Source organism: Mus pahari, chromosome 3, assembly GCF_900095145.1.
Source record: "Mus pahari chromosome 3, PAHARI_EIJ_v1.1, whole genome shotgun sequence".
Taxonomy (NCBI): Eukaryota; Metazoa; Chordata; class Mammalia; order Rodentia; family Muridae; genus Mus; species Mus pahari.
This window is the reverse complement of record NC_034592.1, coordinates 13,366,391-13,387,256: the sequence shown is the minus strand read 5'-3', so window position 1 is coordinate 13,387,256 and position 20,866 is coordinate 13,366,391. Positions and strand designations below refer to the sequence as shown.

The 20,866-nt window shown below is 52.4% G+C and overlaps 2 protein-coding genes across 4 annotated transcripts in view; both read left to right on the top strand.

Annotated features, from left to right (window-relative positions):
• Qsox2 (quiescin sulfhydryl oxidase 2) overlaps positions 1-9,343 on the top strand; it is a 28,823-nt gene extending 19,480 nt beyond the window's left edge. The window contains exons 10-13 of one of the 2 annotated variants that reach the window (XM_029536788.1): positions 340-490; positions 3,957-4,145; positions 7,068-7,253; positions 7,567-7,625. In XM_029536788.1, the coding sequence (XP_029392648.1) occupies positions 340-490; positions 3,957-4,145; positions 7,068-7,253; positions 7,567-7,571 (531 nt within the window). In that variant the 3' untranslated portion in view covers positions 7,572-7,625. Of the gene's footprint in view, positions 1-339; positions 491-3,956; positions 4,146-7,067 lie in introns of both variants that reach the window. The other variant, XM_021193764.2, reaches the window with a different exon arrangement.
• Positions 9,344-10,325: 982 nt separating this feature from the next.
• Lhx3 (LIM homeobox 3) lies at positions 10,326-17,677 on the top strand. 2 transcript variants are annotated; one of them, XM_021194570.1, is made up of 6 exons: positions 10,326-10,436; positions 14,437-14,608; positions 15,384-15,586; positions 16,059-16,210; positions 16,298-16,466; positions 16,995-17,527. In XM_021194570.1, exons 1-6 carry the CDS (start codon positions 10,349-10,351, stop codon positions 17,411-17,413), a joined length of 1,203 nt encoding a protein of 400 aa, XP_021050229.1. In that variant the 5' UTR covers positions 10,326-10,348; the 3' UTR covers positions 17,414-17,527. The 2 variants fall into 2 exon arrangements, with proteins under 2 accessions (XP_021050229.1, XP_021050228.1); XM_021194569.2 differs by lacking the exon at positions 10,326-10,436 and adding an exon at positions 11,952-12,190 and having other exon boundaries at positions 16,995-17,677.
• Positions 17,678-20,866: the final 3,189 nt, after the last annotated feature.

The following is a 20,866-nucleotide window of genomic DNA, read 5'->3' as shown; positions in this document are numbered from 1 at the left end:
ACTCACTCTGTGTAGACCAGGCTGGCCTCGAACTCAGAAATCCGCCTGCCTCTGCCTCCCAAGTGCTGGGATTAAAGGTGTGCGCCACCACGCCCGTCCTCTTTCTTTCTTAAGATAATGGTTCTCGTGTAACCTAGACTAGCCTCAAACTCAAGATTCTCCAGTTTTAGCCAATTATCTATCCTTAATCCAGGTGCTGAGATTATTGGTATGCAGTGAAAAACTTTGATAAATACATACCCTTGGATGATCATCTCCCCATTCAAGGCCAGAGGCATCCTGCAGCTAGTGTTAATTTTAACATTTGTCTTGTATTCTTTGTGGATGTTTTCTCCTCAGATTTCTGGAATCTTTCTTAGCAGCCACATAAAGTGGGTGGGATGTCAAGGAAGCCGATTGGAGCTGAGGGGCTACCCATGCTCTCTCTGGAAACTGTTTCACACTTTGACGGTTCAGGCCTCCACCCATCCAGAAGCACTGGCTGGCACAGGTACCCATCACCTAACCAAGCTGGCACTGGTGGCCTTCTGTGTTCACTGTCTGGTTGGAGTGCACGACCTGAGCAGCATAAACATCCACAAGGCAAAGCCTTGATATGTATGAGGTGCCAGTCACCTAGATGTCGGGTCGGGGGACACTAAGTGTAGAGGTGAGCATCTCAGAATACAGACACCACAAGCATAGGCTGCCTGTACATGGAAGGCGGGAGGGAGACTTCTGAATCCTTCACCACAGCAGCCTTTAGAAAAAAATCGGAGGGCAGAGCAGCCTCTGTGGTTTTGTAGTATACTTTGTAGTGTAAACTCACCTTGGTTTACACAATAAAATAATAATAAAATAAAATAATAATAAAAGGCAAGTGAACCCTGCTTACTGAGATAGATCATTTATCATTTGTTCTAGAACAATTTAACCTCAAGTTGAGCAGCTAGAGTTTGTTTGGGTCAGGAATCTTGAGTGTGGTTTAACCTAGGTCCTTGGCTTCAGTATAATGAGACCAAATTCAACTTGGGACAGACCTACTTCCAAGCTTCCTGATTGCCCACTGGCTGCTCCCCCAAGGCCCTCAGGTCCCTGCTCTGCCCTGGCTAGAGGATCCTCATCCATTTCTCTGAGGCCTGTTCACATCTTAGCAGCTGGCTTAATAAGAGGGAGCCAGTGGAAAAGCAGTGCTCATAACTTCTGTCATCTTGGTCTCACTCTGCTCCCTTGGGAACAAAAACCTGTGAGTTCTAAGTTTCAGAGTCAGGGACTGGGCACAGTCCCAGGGCTGCCTTTCACAAGGAGTAAAAAATATAAAACCTGAGGGTAGGGACTGATAGCTGCAGTAGTCCACGATTGCAATATGAGAAGTGTATGTACTCTCCTCTCCAAGGCTTTAGTCTGTATTGAAATTTTTATCTACTCTGGATGTGGCCATGTGGGTACTTTACAAGTGTCTGTCCTTCAGTTCTGTGCCTCAGTCTGTCTGACCCACATGTGTCCAGCCACATTGATACCAAGCCATAGCGGAGTCCATGAGATCCGGAGTGCCTTCCAGTAGCATCATAAAGTTCCCCTGACTCTGTGGTGTTGTCACACACCTACCACTCTGCTCGCTTATGTTAGATGGGTCCACAGTTGGGTCTGGCTGGGCAGCAGGATTCTTTGATTCCTCCTGTTGCTTGCTGGCCATCCAGGGAAAGCTTGGATTAACTCGCTCCTACAGTCTAGCTTCAGCTTCCTACTAGGTGGCAACAAAGATCAGGAAGGACCCTGAGGGCTTTGACAGACTGTCATTCAAAGCTAGAAAAATAGACTTACTTCTTTATAGAAGCACCCAACTCACTTTACAAACCAGTATGCCCAGGATATGCGGAGGTTGGTCAGACTTAATCTCACATCTCCATTGGAATCAGAAGAAAAAGGAGCACACAGTGGGGAGAAACCCCAGAAACAATCCAGACATCAGGATCAGACCCATAGCACTATGTGATTTAATGTATCAGGACTACTCCTAAAACAGGCTGACTCCAGAGGTCTCTTGTCTGTGCAGAAAAAGGAAATGAGTGCTCACCCACCATGCTCCTGCCATGCAAGCTCCTCAGAACACTGCTGATGTGTGTTCAACAAACAGAGCTTAAAGAAAGTTTGGGGCAGCCAGAGACAGAGGTCCTAGGACACACTTGATGTCTATATGACAGACATCAGACTGACAGCGGGAGCAGTCTGTCCTCATGAACACAGCCTGACACGGCCCTAAGGAGAGTCGTCCCCTGCCAATGGAATTGGGTCAAGCGAGGAGCAGGATTTAATCTTTGAGGTTTTCTTTTCTCGGAGCTGATTTAAACCCGTCTACTAAAGTGCTGCCTGCATAGTCTAACCCTCCCCCAGGTAGTGGTTTATGGTTCGTGTTCACTTTAAAGATTAAGGCTGGAGCAAGCAGAGGTTTGGTGGGCAAGATGAGGGATTACTGTGATGTGAGGCAGATGTTTGAAGATCTGGTAGGAAGAGGAGGCCAGGCAGGCTGGTCACAAGACTAGCAACAGTGTCTCACACCAGACATTGCCCAGCCACTGGTGGGTGCAGTCAGAATCAGCAGGAACAGTGATATGCTGGTTTTGACTCCTAGATACAAAGGCACTAGTGTAACTCCTCATGCCCAAGAGCTTCTTGTGGACAGGCCCCTGGGTCAGGGCACGTGAAAAGGTTGCTGTGGATGGAAATGCACTTTCTGCTCAGTTACTTTGTCTATGGGCTCGTCCCTCACTGGCATGCTTACCTCTGTTAGGTTGCAGCCCATTCCGGTTGGTCGGCGTGTTTGTCTCTGGCTCCTTGCTTCTGCCTATGGGATAGATTGCTTTCAGAAAGTGCTGTTTACCTGTCAGCTCTGCTGCTTCTGTCCTGTAAGCCTCTGTTTGGCTAAGAACCATGGCCCTAGATGCTGGACTTTTGTATTTTAAAATCAGCCAGGTGATGGTGCATGCTTTTAATCTGAGCACTGAGGAGACAAGCAAGTGAATCTCTGATTTTGAGACTAGCCTGATCTACCGAGTGAGTTCTAGGACAGCCTGGGCTGTATAGGGAAACCCTATCTTGTAAAACAAAACAAACAAAAAGACAAAAAGACTCACCAGTTGTTTTATAATCCTGTAATTCCAATACTCAGAAGACTGAAGCAGGACAGCCTTGAGTTCAAGGCCAGCCTGAACTCTATTGCAAGTTCTAGGCCAGCCAGGATGACCTAGTACGAGCCTGCTTCCAAAAATCAAAACAAACAAAAGACTAAAACTCACCATTTGGAGATGCTCAGTCCTTTTGAAAGAGTGCAGCCCTTGCCAGCCTGCCTCCCTGTCGGCCTCCGAGACAGAGCCTTGGCAGCTGGCCAGTTGGTAACTGTTGCTGCCCATCTGCTCAGGGCAGATTGTACACAGCCATATTTGCTCATGGATCTCGTGGATTCTGAAGCAGGATGGCCCCGGGCTCAGAGTGAGAGCCGCGCCTCTACAAGTGTCACTTTTAGGAGTTACAAAGCAGGCAGTACACCAGCTGACAGACTGCCAGATCCAAGGGAAAGCACACTCTTTGGGGTTAGGTTGTTTTATGGGTCATGAGGTCAAGGCCAGAGACAACAAGGAAAAAACATGGTTGAGGAATGTTAACACAGTCCTTTTAAAGCTTATGGGGATCAAGGCGTCTGGGTTGTTCGGCTTGTTCCTCTTGGAATAGCACTCAACTTTCAGAATGCCCATGTTATTGACATGTTCCCAGTGTGACTGCCACTGTCCCCATGCACTGGGGGCAGCCTTCACCACCCCAGTCATTCTGTGGTACCTGGGGAACCCATCCTGGGGCTTCTCATGGGGCCACTCCCCGCACTCAGATGCTCTCTGGTCTCTCCCTGTTTGAGCCCTGTTGGGTTCAGGTTTGGTGACCTGGAGGCTGGCAGCACTGATGTTCTTTCTTGCCTTCTGCAGGCTTTGAAGGTGACCCCCAGGCTGTGTTGCAGACCATCAGGAGATACATTCGCACATTCTTTGGGTGCAAAGAATGTGGTGAACATTTTGAGGAAATGGCTAAGGAGTCCATGGATTCTGTGAAGACTCCAGACCAAGCTGTTCTCTGGCTTTGGAGGAAGCACAACATGGTAAACAGCCGCCTGGCAGGTAAGAGGCCTGCATGTTCCTTGCTATTCCCACACTTGAGCACATAACCTTGAGCCTGCATTTGGAGGGTCCGACCTACTTCAAGGCCCTCAAGGGTGCCCTAGACCGTGTGTTTGAGGACAGTAAGTTCCCTCTTGCTACTGCTTGCCCAGGGTGTCTCAGATCACTGTGTCCCGTTGGCTTTGGAGCCCCTGGCCCTTGTGGACACTGATGGGGCTCTTTCTTCACCCGTATCTCTCTCCAGTGCCACCCCTACAGCTTTACCACAAGTAATTATGAACTCTGGGAGGGAAAAACCTATAGCAATTTTGCTAAACACTTTTATTATCTTTAAAATCTGTTCTCAGGGACTGGAGATTTAGTTCAATTTGTAAAATTCTTGCCATGCAGACATGAGGATCTGAGTTTATCTATTAAAAACATAACCTGGGCAGGCTGGAGAGATGGCTCAGTGGTTAAGAGCACTGACTGCTCTTCCAAAGGTCCTGAGTTCAAATCCCAGCAACCACATGGTGGCTCACAACCATCTGTAATGAGATCTGACGCCCTTTTCTGGTGCATCTGAAGATGGCTGCAGTGTATCTAAATATAATAATAAATAAATTTTTTATTTTAAAGATTTATTTATTTATTATGTGTAAGTACACTGTAGCTGTCTTCAGACACTCCAGAAGAGGGCGTCAAATCTTGTCATGGATGGTTATGAGCCACCATGTGGTTGCTGGGATTTGAACTCCGGACCTTTGGAAGAGCAGTCAGGTGCTCTTACCCACTGAGCCATCTCACCAGCCCATAAATAAATCTTAAAATCAAAACAAACTATAATCTGGGTACAGTAACACATTCTGATGCTGAGGAGCTGGGGTGGGGTGGGGGGGTCCCTGGATCTTGCTGGCCAATCCAGCTCAATCCAATCTGCAAACTCCAGCTTAAAGCAAAGAGCCTGTTTGAGACCATGAGAGCATCAGAGAGTAACTGAGGAAGATGCTCAGTGTCCTGGCCCTTCCCAGAGTGTGCACACATAGCACATGCACTCAGACATGTGTACACACACACATACATGCATACATCTCAGATTGCTAAGCAAACCTCACATGTGATTTTGTTTTAAGAAAACAAAATAGAGGGTCTGTGCAGTCTGTCAGGGCTAAGTAATTCCCACTATTCCTAAACCAATGGCAGATTAAAATTAGGCTTAAGAGTAATTCTACTGAGAAATGAATTTAATAGAGATGAATGGAAAATGTCAGTAAACTCTTGGTTTTTGTTTAATCCGCTGTATTATAAAGCATATTACAACTAAAGCACTAAAGAAAATTGGTTTTTCTTGGCACCAAGAGCAGACGGTGCCTTTCGTGTGGAGGATTTGCTTTGCTTCAAGGCGCTGCCGTAGTGGCCCTTAGATAGGGATTTCTCTCTAATGCCTTCCCTAGCTCCCTCCCACCACAAGACACCAGCTGGGCCCTGCCCAGTCCAGGGGCCCTGTTGTCTCCCACCACAAATGCCCACATCATTAGGCCACAGCAGGAGGGCTGTATAGCCTGGTGTAATGTTGCTCCTAAGATTCCTCACCTGTTCACCAGTCCCACCATCAGCCTAGGGACTGGGTCTCTATCTCTTTGTCAGACCCATGCTTTGTTTAATTTAGAAGACTCCTGGGCTGGTGAGATGGCTCAGCGGGCAAGAGCACCCGAGTGCTCTTCCAAAGGTGCGGAGTTCAAATCCCAGCAACCACGTGGTGGCTCAAACCATCCTTAATGAGATCTGACTCCCTCTTCTGGAGAGTCTGAAGACAGCTACAGTGTACAGTGTACTTACATATAATAAATAAATAAATCTTTAAAAAAAAAAGAAGAAGAAGAAGACTCCTGATATGGGTCTCAGAGAGTTCATCCTCACCTACTGGCCGACTGCCTTCAGTGAGAGCTGGCTGGCCTTGTCTTCTCACCCTGTGTGTAGCACCTGTCTCACACACACACACACACACACACACACACACACGGCCCTGCCTTTATTAACTCTGTACATACTCTGGAGCAGAGGGGCACTTCCATCACTTCCAGTCACAGCAGAGTAGTGTGCACTTCCATCTCTGAGGAGGGGTCAAGGGACAGGGAGGCCCCAGGCCAAATACCTTGGGAGAATCATGTTTCTGAATGGAAGCATGTTTGAGTTGGGAAACACGAAGGAGCAGTGCCTGGTGGCTTCTGGTGTGTGCTTGCCAATACAGATGTGGGGATGACCTGGGAGGTGGCAAGACTCAAGGGGGACCTGTTTCCACTTAGGAGACACGTTCATATGTATGTACTGCAAGATGTCCTGGTTTGTCTAAACATGAATTCCCCTACTGGAGTCAAGTCCAAGGTCTTTAGGAATCTTCAGGGCCTGGGGGTCAGGGAAAGGTTCTAGAGTGTGGAGAAATATATGAGTAGGTAGTGTTTGGGGTGGAGGAAGGGGGGTGCTTCCACCAGCCAGAGTGCTCAAGGGCTTTGTGAGATTGTGGGTCTCAAGGGCACTTTAAGACAGACACAAGCCGGCCATGGTGGTATAAGCCACAGGCAGATCTCTCTAATTTCAAGTCTAGCCTGGTCTATAGAACAAGTTCCAGGATAACCAGAGCTACTCAGAGAAACCCTGTCTCAAACAAAATAGGACACAGAAGTGAGAACTTGGTGGACCCATACAGGAGGGAAGGTCTAGGTGAGTCATAAAAGAGTCTAGTCCCTTGAGAGGCAAGTAGAGCCCAGAATGCAGTACACCTCCTTTGTGTGCATGGCTTGCCAGAAAGAAGAGGGCATTTGGGTGCCCGGGAGTGGTGGAGGGAAGAAAGCTGGGACAGTTAGTGCGCTAGGTAGGATGAGGCATACTAGCATCCTGTGGCTGAAAGGTTTCTCTGTGGTTCTCTCTTTGCCTCCCTTCTAGGCCATTTGAGTGAGGATCCCAAGTTTCCAAAGGTTCCATGGCCCACTCCAGACCTCTGCCCAGCCTGCCATGAGGAAATTAAAGGCCTGGACAGCTGGAATGAGGGCCAGGTGCTTGTGTTCCTGCAGCAGCACTATAGCAGGGACAACTTGGTGGACACACACTCTGTGGACCAGGGCAGTCCTGGTGAGTGGGAAGCCCAGGGCAGAGAGCAAGAAGAAGGCAAGGGTCTTAACCCCTCAGGGAAGTCCTGGAGGCACCACGACACTGGGAGTCTCCGTCCACCCCATATCCTGGGTCCCAGAACTGACCTTTCCAAGAGCCTGCAGCACAGGCTGGACCTAAGACTCCAGAGCCCTCAGGGGCCCCAGGCCCTTAAGGAGGCCAAGGCAGTTGTGCCCTTCCTTGGGGTCGGCTTCTCCAGTCTAGACATGAGCCTCTGCGTGGTGCTCTACGTGGCCTCCTCCTTGTTCCTGATGATCATGTACTTCTTCTTCAGAGTAAGGTCCAAGCGATGGAAAGTTCGGCTCTACCACCCAGCTGTGTAGAGAACCTGGGGCAGTCGTGGCGACACAGAGGAAGCCTTTGAACCACCCACACACCTGCAGCTTTAATGTTGGGATCAGGGATTTTGCAAATGTGCCCAGCATGGTGTCTGGAAGAGCATGTTTTCTTTTGTTTTTTCATACTGAACATTTTTGCCTTGCTGGTACCTTGTCTTCACCTTCCCAGCCTCCATGTTAGACTAGTATGTATTTGGCCCTGTATGCTTGAAGGAGGCAGGTCCAACCCACAGCCACACAGCCTTCCATGAAGCCTCACATCTACATTTGTTCCCTTCCCACCTACCCCCTCTCTCTGGGTGCAGTATCCAGAGATGAGCAGCCAAAGCACAGAGGCCTCTACAGACAGCACACACCCTGTCGCAGATGTGGGCTGTGTTCCTGCATAAGCCAAAAGTGCTTTCATGGGGTTCAGGGTGCTCTGAACTTGAACAGGGAAGTCTGATCACCTTGTGGGGTACAGGGCCTAGAGGCCACTACGGTATGTTGTAGCTTCCCTGCGTCTTAAATACCCAGATCAAGCTGTAGTGCAGTCCTGATCCCTGTAGGGCAGTGCAGTCTCCAGGAAGCCTCTAGAGATGCTGTCATATCTTTCATACACACTACAGAAGACACTGGTGGGGGCGTGGGATGCTACCCCTGTGTACCAGGTTTCCTGGCCTTGAGGGTAACTTAAAAAACAACAACATCAACTTAAATACATTATTTGTAAATCTCAATGGTAAACTTGTGCCTAAAGACTTTTAAGAAATGGACTAAGTCTACATTTCTGGAAACATTCCTACTGAGACCCTTCGTAGCTCAGGAGCTTCTTTTTATTTGGATAAAGCAAGCTAGGTGTGTGTGTGTGTGTGTGTGTGTGTGTGCGCGCGCGCGTGCGTGTGGTGACAGTGCACATGCGCATGTGTGTACGTACGTACGTGTCCATTCCACTTTGCATATTCTATCTTTGATATTTGCATCCTTCCCAATGACAGTTGGTCACATGGGTACCATTTAAGACCCTGTATTATCGATGTCCCTGCTGCCACTTAAGAAAATGGACAGCTGTTTCCTTGGACTGTTGTTAACCCTCCTTTCATCACATGGCAGGATCAGTTCTGAGAGCCAGGCCTCCTTGACAGATGGCCAGACTCAGCCATGTGAACCTCCTGCCTCACTTCCCTGTGGAGGAAGTTTCTTCTTTGAAACCTGGAGTCCTGTGCTTAAAAACAAACAAACCCAGTTCATCCTTAAGTGTTTCCAAGGATGAACACCACTGGTCTGTCAGCTTGAGAATTAGGCCTATCTAAGGACAGCTCCAGTGAAAAGTCTGAGCCCACAGTTGAACTACTGGGGAGCACTGTTGAAGGGTGGCTCTGGGGCTGCCACAGCACCCCGCAGTGCCTGGCGCGGCTGATGTTTGCAGAGGCACTCGAGGCACACCCTACTTTCAGTTGCCCTTGAACAGTCCCAGGTCATCCCTCTGGGGGACAAGCTTACCACGGACATCCCCACTTGAACTGTTCATTCTGCAGTGAAAAGGCTTGCATTCCTCCAGGGATCCACCTTTGGGCCAAGTGTAAGGTCTGTTTTAAAGTCTGAAGTTTTATGAGAGGTATTAAGATTAATATCTAGAATAGTTCAGTAATTTAAATGTTTATTTATTTTTTAATGCAAAAATTTTTGAGTAAAAAGCCAATTGGCATGAAAATATCAATGAAATTTCTTAAAGAAGGGGTACATTTTGTATTTAAGTAAACTCTAATGTGCACATTGTAAGAATAAAGAAATTTGACATTTAGTAAAGTTGTTTCAGTTTTTTTAATTGTGAGCAGCTTTATGTAAAGCTAGATTCAGGGAATTCTCTAAACCCTTTTCTCCCTTCTAGTTTGCAGATCCAACTGAAGTTCTAGGAATTGTTTGTATAAATAAACTAGAGGCGTTTGGGAAGACAGCCTGAAGATCAGGCAGAAAGTGAAGTGAGAAGGACTGTGCTGAGAGCTGCGTTCTCAGACTCTGAACCCACAGAGCCTGGGAGGACCAGCCACTCAACCTAGAAGCTGTTGAGCCTCTCACCAAATTTCCCTCCGTCTGTGCCCAGCCTGGGGCCGATTGCCCTGCAGGCACCTGGGAACTTCTGCCCAGGACCCTTCAGCTTTTCAGTAGCTGGTGGGTTTGCACACATGTCCCTCTTCTGGAAGTAGGGGTTGGAGAGAAGGGTCTAAAATCTGCCTGCAGAGTACTGGATGCAGGTGGTTGAGTTCATAGTTGGAGGCTTCTGACCTGTGCCTGCAAGCAAAAGGCCTTTGGACCCAGAATCTATTCCACCGAAGGGGTGAGGAGCGCAATCCCAGGCTAACAGCTCAGAGACTCCCAAACCCGAGTACTATGAACATGGCACCTCTAGCCAAGGCCCAGAGCCCAGGACAGAGCAAGTTGGAGCTACTAAGCTACTCTGTAATAGGTAAAGGAAGGTCCTGAGAAAAGGCTACCTCGAATTATAGACTAGTCAGACCCAGCCCTAGAGTGACGCCAGCCTGACTCCGCCTGCCCAGGCCTGGAAGGGGCCAAGGGCGGGGACAGAGGAGGGGCGGGACAGGCTTGTGAAGGTCTCCAGCACGCTGGTGCCTCCTTCAGCACCGCGGACAGCGCCAGCTCAACGCGTGGGCCAAGGTCTGAAAGAGGTCCAGCACTCCAGGGAACATCCCCTCACGAACCACTGGATTAGTGACTGCCATGCTGCTAGAAGCAGAACTCGATTGCCACCGAGAGCGGCCCGGTGCCCCTGGAGCTTCTGCCCTCTGTACCTTCAGCAGGACTCCAGGTAAGAGCTATTGCACCCTACATGTCTCCACGCCAGGCAGGAAGAAGAGAAGAGACAGGGGTGACTAGGAGGGAGTGGCATAGGAGTGGCTGCGGGGGGGAAAAAGTACAAGGTGACAGCAGGCAGGAGAACAGGCAATCTACAGGGTCAGCAGTGACCAGAAAGGCCTGTGGCTGCTGGCCCTAGAGATTGAATGTCCCACAGCTTCCAGAACTGCTTTGGCTTGGAGCAAGAATCCCCAGGCCAAGTCTTCTGCTTGAACTCTGATCCCCAAGGGCCATTTCACTGCCATGGACGTTGGGAAATAATGGAGGCATTGTTGGCGGCAAGCCAGATGCCCAGCAGTATGGAGCCGCCCCTTCCCTAGTCTAGCCACACATGGCCTCCCGCCCCACTGCCTCTGCAGCAGCTGACACTCAATGGCTCACATCTCAGCTCACCCAGCACCCATTTCACTCTGAGCTGGTGTTCCCTGACCGTGGAATAACAACACGAAGGGACGGCCACAGGCACAGCAGCAGCTGGGGAATCCTGCATCCTTTCATTCATCCTTCCCATTCTGGGGTCTGGTCGGTCACAGTCCTAGGAATGGAGGCAGAACAGGACAAGAAGAGAAACCAGGAGGGTGGCAGCAACCTGCTGATTCTGCAAACACTTCTAGGGTGTCCCTGACAGTTACCAGGGCAGTATCTATATACCCTGCTTGGTTCTAGTTCCTACCAGTGACTGCATAGGTCTGGCGCTGTCTCCTGGCTGGGTAGTAGGAGCCCTCAGTGAGGGCTCATGCAAGGATAGGATGATGGGTTCTGGTGGGCTCACCTGTTCGAATGGGGATGAGATGTGGAGATCCAGGTGCAGGGATTATTCTAAGGAATTGGAGTGTGGAAGTAAGGATAGACCCGCAGGGCTTCCGCAGCTCAAACCTTTTCTGACCTAGAGTCTTGGTGTGTTCCCACAGAGGACACCGGATCCGAGGTCCTAAGAGGTCCGAGGAGGACACCGGATCCGAGGTCCTTCTCCCTGCACTGGCTCCAGGAGGCAGTTCCAGTGGTGGGGTCCAGAAGCGTCAAAGTTGTGGGACCTTCAAATCGAGCTCCTCGTAGCTCTACTGTGGCTTCTTTGCCACCACGTTCCCTCGCGATGGCTATCAGGTTGCCCTTTTGCTGACCAGGTGTGGTCCCAATGCTGTCCAGCTCCGGTTCAGAGTCTAAACGTGAGCAAAGAGAATGCAGTTCCCTCCCTGCCACTTCCCTCGGGACCTCCGCCTTCCAGGAGCCTTAGCGAACTTGCTTGGGGCAAGGGTGAGCATCTGTAGGAAGCCTTGAGTGGTTACCGCGCTGTCTCTGTCCTCGGGAAGTGCAAGCCAGACGGCTTCTAGGCACCTCGGTTCCGGCTGAAAGGCGCACAGAGTTTCCAGTGGCCTCCAGTGGCCCTGGGAGCGTCTCTGCGACCCCCGGCCCAGCCCCGCCCCGCGGCCCCGCCCCCCGCCGCTCCGCCCTCCGCGGGCCGGAGGCTTGGCGCCCAGAGGCCTCCCGTGGGCACAGCGCCCAGCAGCGACACGAGTCGCTCCGACGCCAGCGCGGAGTCTCTGCAACGGTGGCTTCGCCAGACCCAGGGGAAGTTCAGGGTCGGAGGGCGGCAGCACCAGGCACCTGGCCCCATGGAAGCTCGCGGGGAGCTGGACCCGTCCCGGGAATCCGCGGGCGGAGACCTGCTGCTGGCGTTGTTGGCGCGAAGGGCTGACCTGCGCCGAGGTGGGTGCCCGACGGAGAGGCTGCACTGAACAGGCCCAGATGTCCTCGGCTTTTTCTGGCCCTTGTGCGGAGGCCAGCAGAAGCCAAGGTATCTGGACAAGGGTGTGTCTGAGGGGCTCTAGCATGGCTAAGCAAAGGCGTCTCAACCTCCAATGTGTGTGCCCCCCCACCCGGTGCTGTGTTGTCCTGGCATTGGGAGCCCTTGGCGATTCAAGAACGGTTTAGGAGATGGGGCCCCTGAGCTGGAGGGAGCATGTGAAGATGTTTCAGGACTCAGGAATCAGGGAGCAGGAGTGTCTCCTTAGGAACTGCCTTCACTCAGTCCCTTCCCCCGTTTTCAGAGGGATCAGGGCCGGGTCATGCTGAACCACACATCTCCCCTGAGTCTTAGTGTCTGCACCAGCAGTTTATCGCTAGACTGGTGGTCAAGACCCGATTACAGGGAAAAGTGAGACTTGTCCGGGGGCCCCCAGTTTCTTGATCATACCAGTCTTTTTGCAGGGCTTTGGTTCTGGGGAATAAGAGCGCTCTCCGTTTTGGGGCTGAGAGTATAACACGATAAGAAAAGAGAAAGTTAGGCTGGCAGAAGGTCTGAAGAAGCGGGTGGGAAAAGGATTCTATGCAGACTGGGGGCATCGGATATGGTCTACTTGCTTGCTTATTTATTTATTTATTTATTTTCCAATGGTTTATGGGATGGGTTACCCCAGGAGCTGGGAGGAAGAGGTGGGAGGGAGGATAAGAAAAGGAGGGAGGAAGGCTTGGTAAGCCAGGCTCCAGAGAGAGCTCTGTGAAGCTTGCTAGAGAGCAAGTGGCTCCTGAGGCTCCACTGGGCCCAACAACTCTGTGTAGGAAACTGTACTGAGAGTGGAGTTCACCATGCCACGTAAGCAAGAGGAGGTCGAGGGTGGCTTCACTGGGAGGCTTGACCGTGGCGATGGCTTTTGTAGGAAGCGGGCCTCCCCGCTGTGGGCTTCTTGGCCGAGGTGCTGTCCGTGCCTGGGTGCTGAATTTGCAGTGTTTGGCCTGTCTAGCCACCTCACTCTCTTCTGGGTATCCTTGTGGCCTTTCGATGGCTCTGGTGGTGCTCTGGTACAGCTACAGTCGATCTCCACGTCCACACTCGGAGATGTGGTTTTGCTCAGGGCGGGACAGCATTCATCGCAGGCTTGTGGCCAGTGCTGGTGGGAGGTTGGGTAGTCCTTTTCTTTCCACCAGTGGAGGCCAGCTTGGAGCTAGTTGTTTGCAGCTAGAGATGTAAAGACACTTGTGTGGGTGTGAACTGAGTGGGCCTGGGTGCTGCACATGCTTCTCCTTTTTGTAGTAACCTTTCCTAAATGACGGGGAACTCCTTATCACATGAACCAGCCTTATCCCACCAGCCCCAAAATGCTGGTGGTCAAGATGAGATTACACCTTTAGATTTCTCCTACCCAGTTTCCCTGAGGCCTGCAGTCTCTGGGGGATGAAAACTTAGATGTTAGAAAAATTGGTGGTGTAGAGAGTTGAAGTCACCTACTGTGCACTGCAGCTCACAACTTAACAGCAGATCTTCACATATACATACATACATACATAAATACATACATATGAAGGCATATGTGTGTGTTCAAAAAACATAGTCAATGCACTCATAATACCTGCTGCCATTCAAGTGAGGACAGCAGCCACTTATTCATACCTCAGGCAGGGGCCAGCACTGGGCAGCCTCACTTTGCTGGAACGCTGCAGAGCGAGGCTAAGATCAAATCCCAAAGGCAATGAAGCTCCATGTGTGGTCTTTTGCCCTTGCTAATAAGGACATGTTTTCTTTCTTTCTTTCTTTCTTTCTTTCTTTCTTTCTTTCTTTCTTCCTTCCTTCCTTCCTTCCTTCCTTCCTTCCTTCCTTTTTTTTTTCCCGGCTTTCCAGATCACCCCAAGTGGGGTTTTCGTTTGAGATGGACATGACCTGTCTGGCACTGGCACTGGCACTTTGTAGAGCTTACAGGACAGCCCAGTCACTTTCCTGCTGTGGACACCTTTCTATACCTATTTCACTTTCCCTTGGCTGCAGTGAGACTGAAGGATGCTGCAGGATACAGTACCTGAGCACTACTCTCACTGGGGAGCCCGGTGGGTGACCCCAAACGCTGACAGGAGACAGTGGCAGAAAAGCCGATCCAAGGGCTGCAGGCTTACTCAGCTGACAAAAGGGCCATGGCTCATCGTTTGTGGTCCCATGACCTGGCTTATTCTTGTATCCACAGAGATCCCGATGTGTGCAGGCTGTGACCAGCACATCTTGGACCGTTTCATCCTTAAGGCTCTGGACCGACATTGGCACAGCAAGTGTCTCAAGTGCAGTGACTGCCACGTACCTCTGGCTGAGCGCTGCTTCAGCCGCGGGGAGAGCGTGTACTGCAAAGACGACTTCTTTAAGTAAGCTGGCCGCGCTGCTTTCACAGCTAGGGGAAGAGTAAAAGGGGGCAGGGTTGGCAGAAAACAGGCTGGGGGTGAGCGCCATACCTAGGTCCCTACCCAAATAGGGCACCTTGGAGTCTGGCTAAGCTCAGGTTTGGGTTTCCCATGACGTCTTTAAAAAATATATATTTTTTTAAATTTTATGTGTATACATGTGAGTGGCTACATATTCATACTGTGCACCACATGCATTCCCGGTGCCCTCAGAAGATTGAAAGGGCATCGGATCACCTGCAACTGAAATTACAAGCTGCCTTGTGGGTGCTAGGAATGGAGCTCAGACCCTCTGGAAGAGCAATCAGTGTCCTTAACCACTCAAGCCCAGCCGAATCTGCAGCCCCAACATTATTACTTTTTACAGTAGTTTGTTTTATAATCCATAAAAGCAGTTGTTAGGTTAAAAAAAATTAACCCAAATTTGTAGAATTGTATGAGACTTACTCTCCCTCTTAAAATATGTTTTTGTTCCTTAAACATCTGGGAAGTGGGAAGCTCGGGTTCTCGGAGCTGAGGGGACTAACCCAGGTAAGGTCGTGGCCCTCTAGACCCATCTTTCCCAACAGCGAGAAGCAGGTTCTGCTACCCAAAGTACTGTGGCTCTACGGAGGCTGCAGGGCAGGCGGGGCTGATGGAGTCTTCCTGACCGTGCCTCAGGCGCTAGGAGCTGGCTGCTTTGAGACCCGCTCCAAGCGAAGGAGTCCCTCCGCTGAGCCGCACCCTGTGCATCCTGCAGGCGCTTCGGGACCAAGTGCGCCGCATGCCAGCTGGGCATCCCGCCCACGCAGGTGGTGCGCCGCGCCCAGGACTTCGTGTACCACCTGCATTGCTTCGCCTGCGTGGTCTGCAAGCGGCAGCTGGCCACGGGCGACGAGTTCTACCTCATGGAAGACAGCCGGCTGGTGTGCAAGGCGGACTACGAAACAGCCAAGCAGCGAGGTCAGTGGGCGGAGATGGCCCTCACCGGGCGATGAGGGAAACGCTCAGTCCTGGCGGCTGGGGACGGGAATTGGTTTGGTGCTGGGAGGTGGGGCGACCTGAAGCCCCAGGCAGACTGCTCTGGGGAGCCTGCAGTAGCAGTCACATCGGCGGAAACAGGAGGTTGCCCGCTTTGAGAGAATTAGCAGCCCAACATCCTTTACCATGAAGACCTGATTCACACAAACTCTTAGAATTGGGGGGTCGAGGACCGTGTCTGGCAGCGATGCGCAAAGCTGCAGGTTCCTAATACAGAGCCCGTCTGCCCGCGCTCCGCGTTTCGGGAAGCGAGCGGGGCCACCGGCGGCCTTTGCTTGGGAGCCAGGGCCCCATGGGCATCCGGAGATCGTCGCGGGGCTCTTGGGGTGAAGCGCGGGGCGCAGGCTAGCGCAGCCGAAGCGGGCTGGCCGGCCTCACCGTTTGTCCCGCGCAGAAGCCGAGGCCACAGCCAAGCGGCCGCGCACCACCATCACCGCCAAGCAGCTGGAGACGCTGAAGAGCGCCTACAACACTTCGCCCAAGCCGGCGCGCCACGTGCGCGAGCAGCTCTCCTCCGAGACCGGCCTGGACATGCGCGTGGTGCAGGTCAGCGCTCGGCCGCCTCCCCCGGCCCCAGAAGGGCCACGCGCTCCGCGGGAAGCCGGGCGGTCACTCACCATCCCTACCCCCCAGGTGTGGTTCCAGAACCGCCGGGCCAAGGAAAAGAGACTGAAGAAAGACGCTGGCCGGCAGCGCTGGGGACAGTATTTCCGCAATATGAAGCGCTCCCGCGGCAGCTCCAAGTCCGACAAGGACAGCATCCAGGAGGGACAGGACAGCGACGCCGAAGTCTCCTTCACTGGTAAGTTGGCCGTGTTAACTCGGGCTGGCCTCTGGCCTGACTCCTCCGGCTGCCTCTCTGGGGAGGATTCACGTTGACCCTCAGGCTCCCTGTTCCTGAGGCGACCGACCCGCTGCAACTCTGGAATTGTACAATGCAAAGCTGGAACACTGCTCACATCCCTTAATACCCACTTCTGTTTGGGGCTGTATTGTGACCTCGGTTACTAGCACAGCCTCTGGGCCCTTACATTTTCTCATCTATGAAATGATTCCCTCCCATGCCCCCCTCCTCTAGGGTTGTCCCATTCTGGGCTCTGGCTGGGGTAGCAAACCTCCTTGGAGGTGCAGTTGAAGGGGCTCGGGGTAGTGGAGTGGGGGGGGGGCAGGGAGGAAGCAGGGCCAAGTTCTGAGAGTGCTGGAGACTGTCGCTGACCCCTTGTTCCTGTTTATAAGACAGTCTCCTCTATTCTGACAGGGTCCCGAGAGAGGAATGAGCTTCTCAGCCAAGCTCTCCGGGGGTTTTTGTTTTGTTTTGTTTTTATTGCAGATGAGCCATCCATGGCTGACATGGGGCCTGCTAATGGCCTGTACAGCAGCCTGGGAGAGCCTACCCCTGCGTTGGGCCGGCCTGTAGGAGGCCTGGGCAGCTTTACCCTGGAGCACGGAGGCTTGACGGGTCCAGAGCAGTACCGAGAGCTACGTCCAGGCAGCCCCTATGGCATCCCCCCATCTCCTGCAGCCCCCCAGAGCCTTCCTGGCCCCCAGCCTCTCCTCTCCAGCCTGGTATACCCAGACACCAACTTGGGCCTTGTCCCTTCAGGGCCCCCGGGTGGGCCCCCACCCATGAGGGTGCTGACTGGAAATGGGCCCAGCTCCGACCTGTCCACAGAGAGCAGCTCCGGCTACCCAGACTTCCCTGCCAGCCCTGCTTCCTGGCTGGATGAAGTAGACCACGCTCAGTTCTGACGGAGGCCTCTGCTTCCCCTGGCTCTAACTCAGGGGTCTCGGTGCTGCCTCAGGGTGGACGGCTGGCCCCACCCCATGCTGTCCGTTCCAAGGACCTCTGAGGGAAGGACAGGGTTCCCAAGTGAGAGAAGAGGGACTGTCCCACTTCCAGGCTCTCTGGCAGCTCCCTGGGGCTGAGGGACTCCAAAGCCCTTCCTTGGACACAAGGGTGGCCTGCCTGGTGGCTGTCCACAAGCCAGCGACCATTTCTTGTAAGCATTTCTCTTTCTTTACTGGCCAGTCAGCCCTTGCTGCTATTTCTGACAGGGCAGGAGGCTAGGCCTACCTAATGTCCTAGCAGAAAACAAGAGTAACACCTTGCTTCATGGCTTCTGATGGGCCATGCTGGAGACTGTGCTTGTGTCCCTGGCCACTGACACCCCTCCTCCCCACTGCTGCAGCTCTCCCTCCCTGGAGTCCCCAGAGCATTCCGTTCTGGAGTGCAGCACGTTGGAGCCCCTTCTCCGAGGTGTAGCCTCTAAATGTGAGAACAACTCCCCTTCTGAGGCACAGCCTCCCTCAGGTGCGGAGCAGAACTGTGCACCATGAACAGGCAGCCAAACAGACTGTGGTCCTGTGCGGGGTCAGGGTGGTTCTGCCAGCCCAGACCAGGAGCTCTCCCCCACTGGAGGAGGCTGGGCTGGGGGTCCTCCCAACCCAGTCTGTCTCAGACACAAAGCTTGACCATGTGTGAGTTAGGATCACTCCTGAACCGGGATCTTGGCGACCTGTAACTTTTATTTATTCCCTGGTGATCCGTTCTTTCCAAGACTTCAATAAATTTGTCAGTTTCAGTGCTAGAAGGCTTGTGTTTTCAGTGAGCCTGACTGAGATGGTTGCTACAGTAGCGGTGTCCTCTCAGAGTGTAGTGGTGCTGGAGCTCTGGAAATAGGCATGGGATTGACTATCCATTCACAGGGGGAGGGGGACTAGGGTCTCTACCATCCCCCAGGCCAAGGTCTAGGATGTCCAAGGAGCCACCAAACACAGTAGGGGTGCCCTGAGAAGGCTCTGGAATGACTCAAGCTCTCTATAGTTTGAATTCCAGCCAGTCTTAACTGTCCTGCCAACTTGCTGTGTAAGCTAGAGCCAGTGACTTCTGTGAACCCTAAACAGAAATGACAGAGCCCTTGAAAGAGATCCCTAAAGGTCAAGGCAGGGCCACTGGCCTGTGAGACTGTGTTCAGTAGAGACCAAGGGAAGCAACAGTGGTGGAAACACACTTTACCCTTCTGCAGGTCTGCAGGGCTGACCTCTCCTGAGGGTTTCCCTCTGGTAAAATGGGAGTCTGGGCAGGGTACTGGAGGGGGTGGGGAGGGAGAGGATAGATTGTTGCTGGGATGAGGGATGAGCAAATGGCTTCGCTAGTACAGAAAACTGTTGGTGTAGCCAAGCGGAGCTGCTTGAAACTGGGGATCCGCTCTCCCACTCTTGATCTCCATGGAACCTTGGGTCTCTTGAATGGACATCAGCTTAATGATCCAATGTTATTACTGGGTGTTTTCAGGCACCCTGTGAGTATCTCCAGCACCCACACTTCTCACTAAGGAGACAGCCAGGCCCAAGAAAAGGAGCAAGGGGGAGAGGCCCTTCCCACCCTGATCCACAGGCTGTTGCCCACAGAGACTGAGGTCCAGGGTAGGAAGGGTTTATCCCTGTGGGACACCTGCTGTGGTACAAGAAAGAGCCCTGCCCAGCTCCTCCCCAGACCTACCCCTCTACCCTGAACTTCCTGGGACTTGGGAGAATGAGTCACAGTACCACCCAGTGCAACAGGTGAGAAAGAGCCCCCCCCCCCCATCCCCTGTCCCTAGGCAGGGTTTCTCTGTGTCGTCCTAGCTGTCCTGGAACTCACTGACCGACTTGAGGGCTTTTAAGGCCGGGTAGGAGCACTAGTAGGGAGGAAGGGGGTGCACACACTCTTAGGATATACTAGGCATGGCAGAGGGATGGTCCTGTGCAAGGGGCCGAGAACTGGGGTGCAAGAGATGAATTTGAATTTTCTTTTAGGAAGACAGGCACTGAAGAGACAGCAGCTCAAGCCCCGCCCACCAGGCCAGCCTACAGCCCCTCACCCCAGGCCACTTGGGACCTTTTAGGCGTTGACAGGTTAATGAAGTGCTAAGCGTCCCCTCGGGCCCTCCTCCGGTCTGCTGAGCCCCTCTGGCTCTCTCCAGCTGGCCTTGTCGATAACTTTAGCGCCGAAGTAGCAGGAAATGGGGTGGCGCTGAGGACGAACGACTGAGGTACCTCCCACCTATACAGATCCGAGTGTGCTCATTTGAGTGAGCTCGCTTGCCTCAGTTTCCCTATCTGAACAACCCTAATAGGACTGCTATCTAATTACCTTCCCCAGCCCCCAAAGGCCTAGAGGCTAGTGATTGGCCCAGCGGCGGGCGCAGATCAGAAACGCCTGTCCCCTCCCCAGTCTGCTCAAGCTCAAGCTGCAGGAACCAGAAAGCAGACGCGGGGCCTCCCCGCTAAGCCCCTGCTCACCGCCTGGTGTCCGTGGAGGTTCCAGAGGTCCAGAGAGGACCTAGGCTACCAGCGGTCTTCAGGCCCTGGTGGGGCGAGGATTGCAGGTGGCATAGATCTGCAGGGATTTACTGCGGGTGGTGCGTGAGTGAGGTATGCATCTGAAATTCAGGATCTGTGCCTCCGCTCCCCAGGGCCTCAGACTCCAAAGGGTTTAAAGTATCCTGAGGGTGGGGGCGGGGTGCTACAGACAGGGACTAGCTTTAGGTAACCAGAAGAGTGTGAGGGTTCTGAATCCCTGCCTGTTTTTTGAACGTATCTCTTGATTGATCGCAGAGACGCCCCTGCCCAAGGATGGCGTGGGTCAGCCGCGCGCCCATCTGCTCATCAGCCAGCCAGCAGGAGAGTCCCATGGGCTTTGGGTGGGAAGCGCAGAGGAATGGTGGGGGCTGGGAAGGCTGGGATCACCCACTTGGGCTTTGTTAACTTTTGAGTCTAGCAACTGTATTGTGTCTTTAAAGGGAAGAATCCCAGTGACTTTTTAAGGGGGAGTAATTTTACCTACAGGTTTGGTGGCACTGCTTGTAATCCTGGCACTTGGGAGGCTTAGGCATAAAGATCAGGAGTTCAAACCCAGCTCCATTTAAAAATATTATGCACTGTCTAAAAGGAATGGGGGCAGTTAATTTCAACCAACAAACTCACTCACACACACACACACACACACACACACACACACAAAAGCTTTTCTGTCTTATATGCAAAATTCATACTTAGGACCCCTTCAATCTAGGACACCTGGGGACATACTCCTCCCCTCTCCCCTCTCCCCCACCCTACCATCTGCCACTGGATCAGTCCCCAGGCTGCTCAAGAGTCCAGTTCCAGGGCAGGTCCTGTGGAGTAACCGCTGCGATAAATCAGAAGGGTTTCAAAGGT

Bases quoted from the DNA above. Each gene is read 5' to 3' on its own strand.
- Lhx3 (XM_021194569.2), top strand. From the start codon at position 12,097: ATGGAAGCTCGCGGGGAGCTGGACCCGTCCCGGGAATCCGCGGGCGGA. The intron at 16,211-16,297 runs GTCAGCGCTCGG...CCTACCCCCCAG, and splicing joins TGGACATGCGCGTGGTGCAG to GTGTGGTTCCAGAACCGCCG. The intron at 16,467-16,994 runs GTAAGTTGGCCG...TTTTTATTGCAG, and splicing joins CGCCGAAGTCTCCTTCACTG to ATGAGCCATCCATGGCTGAC.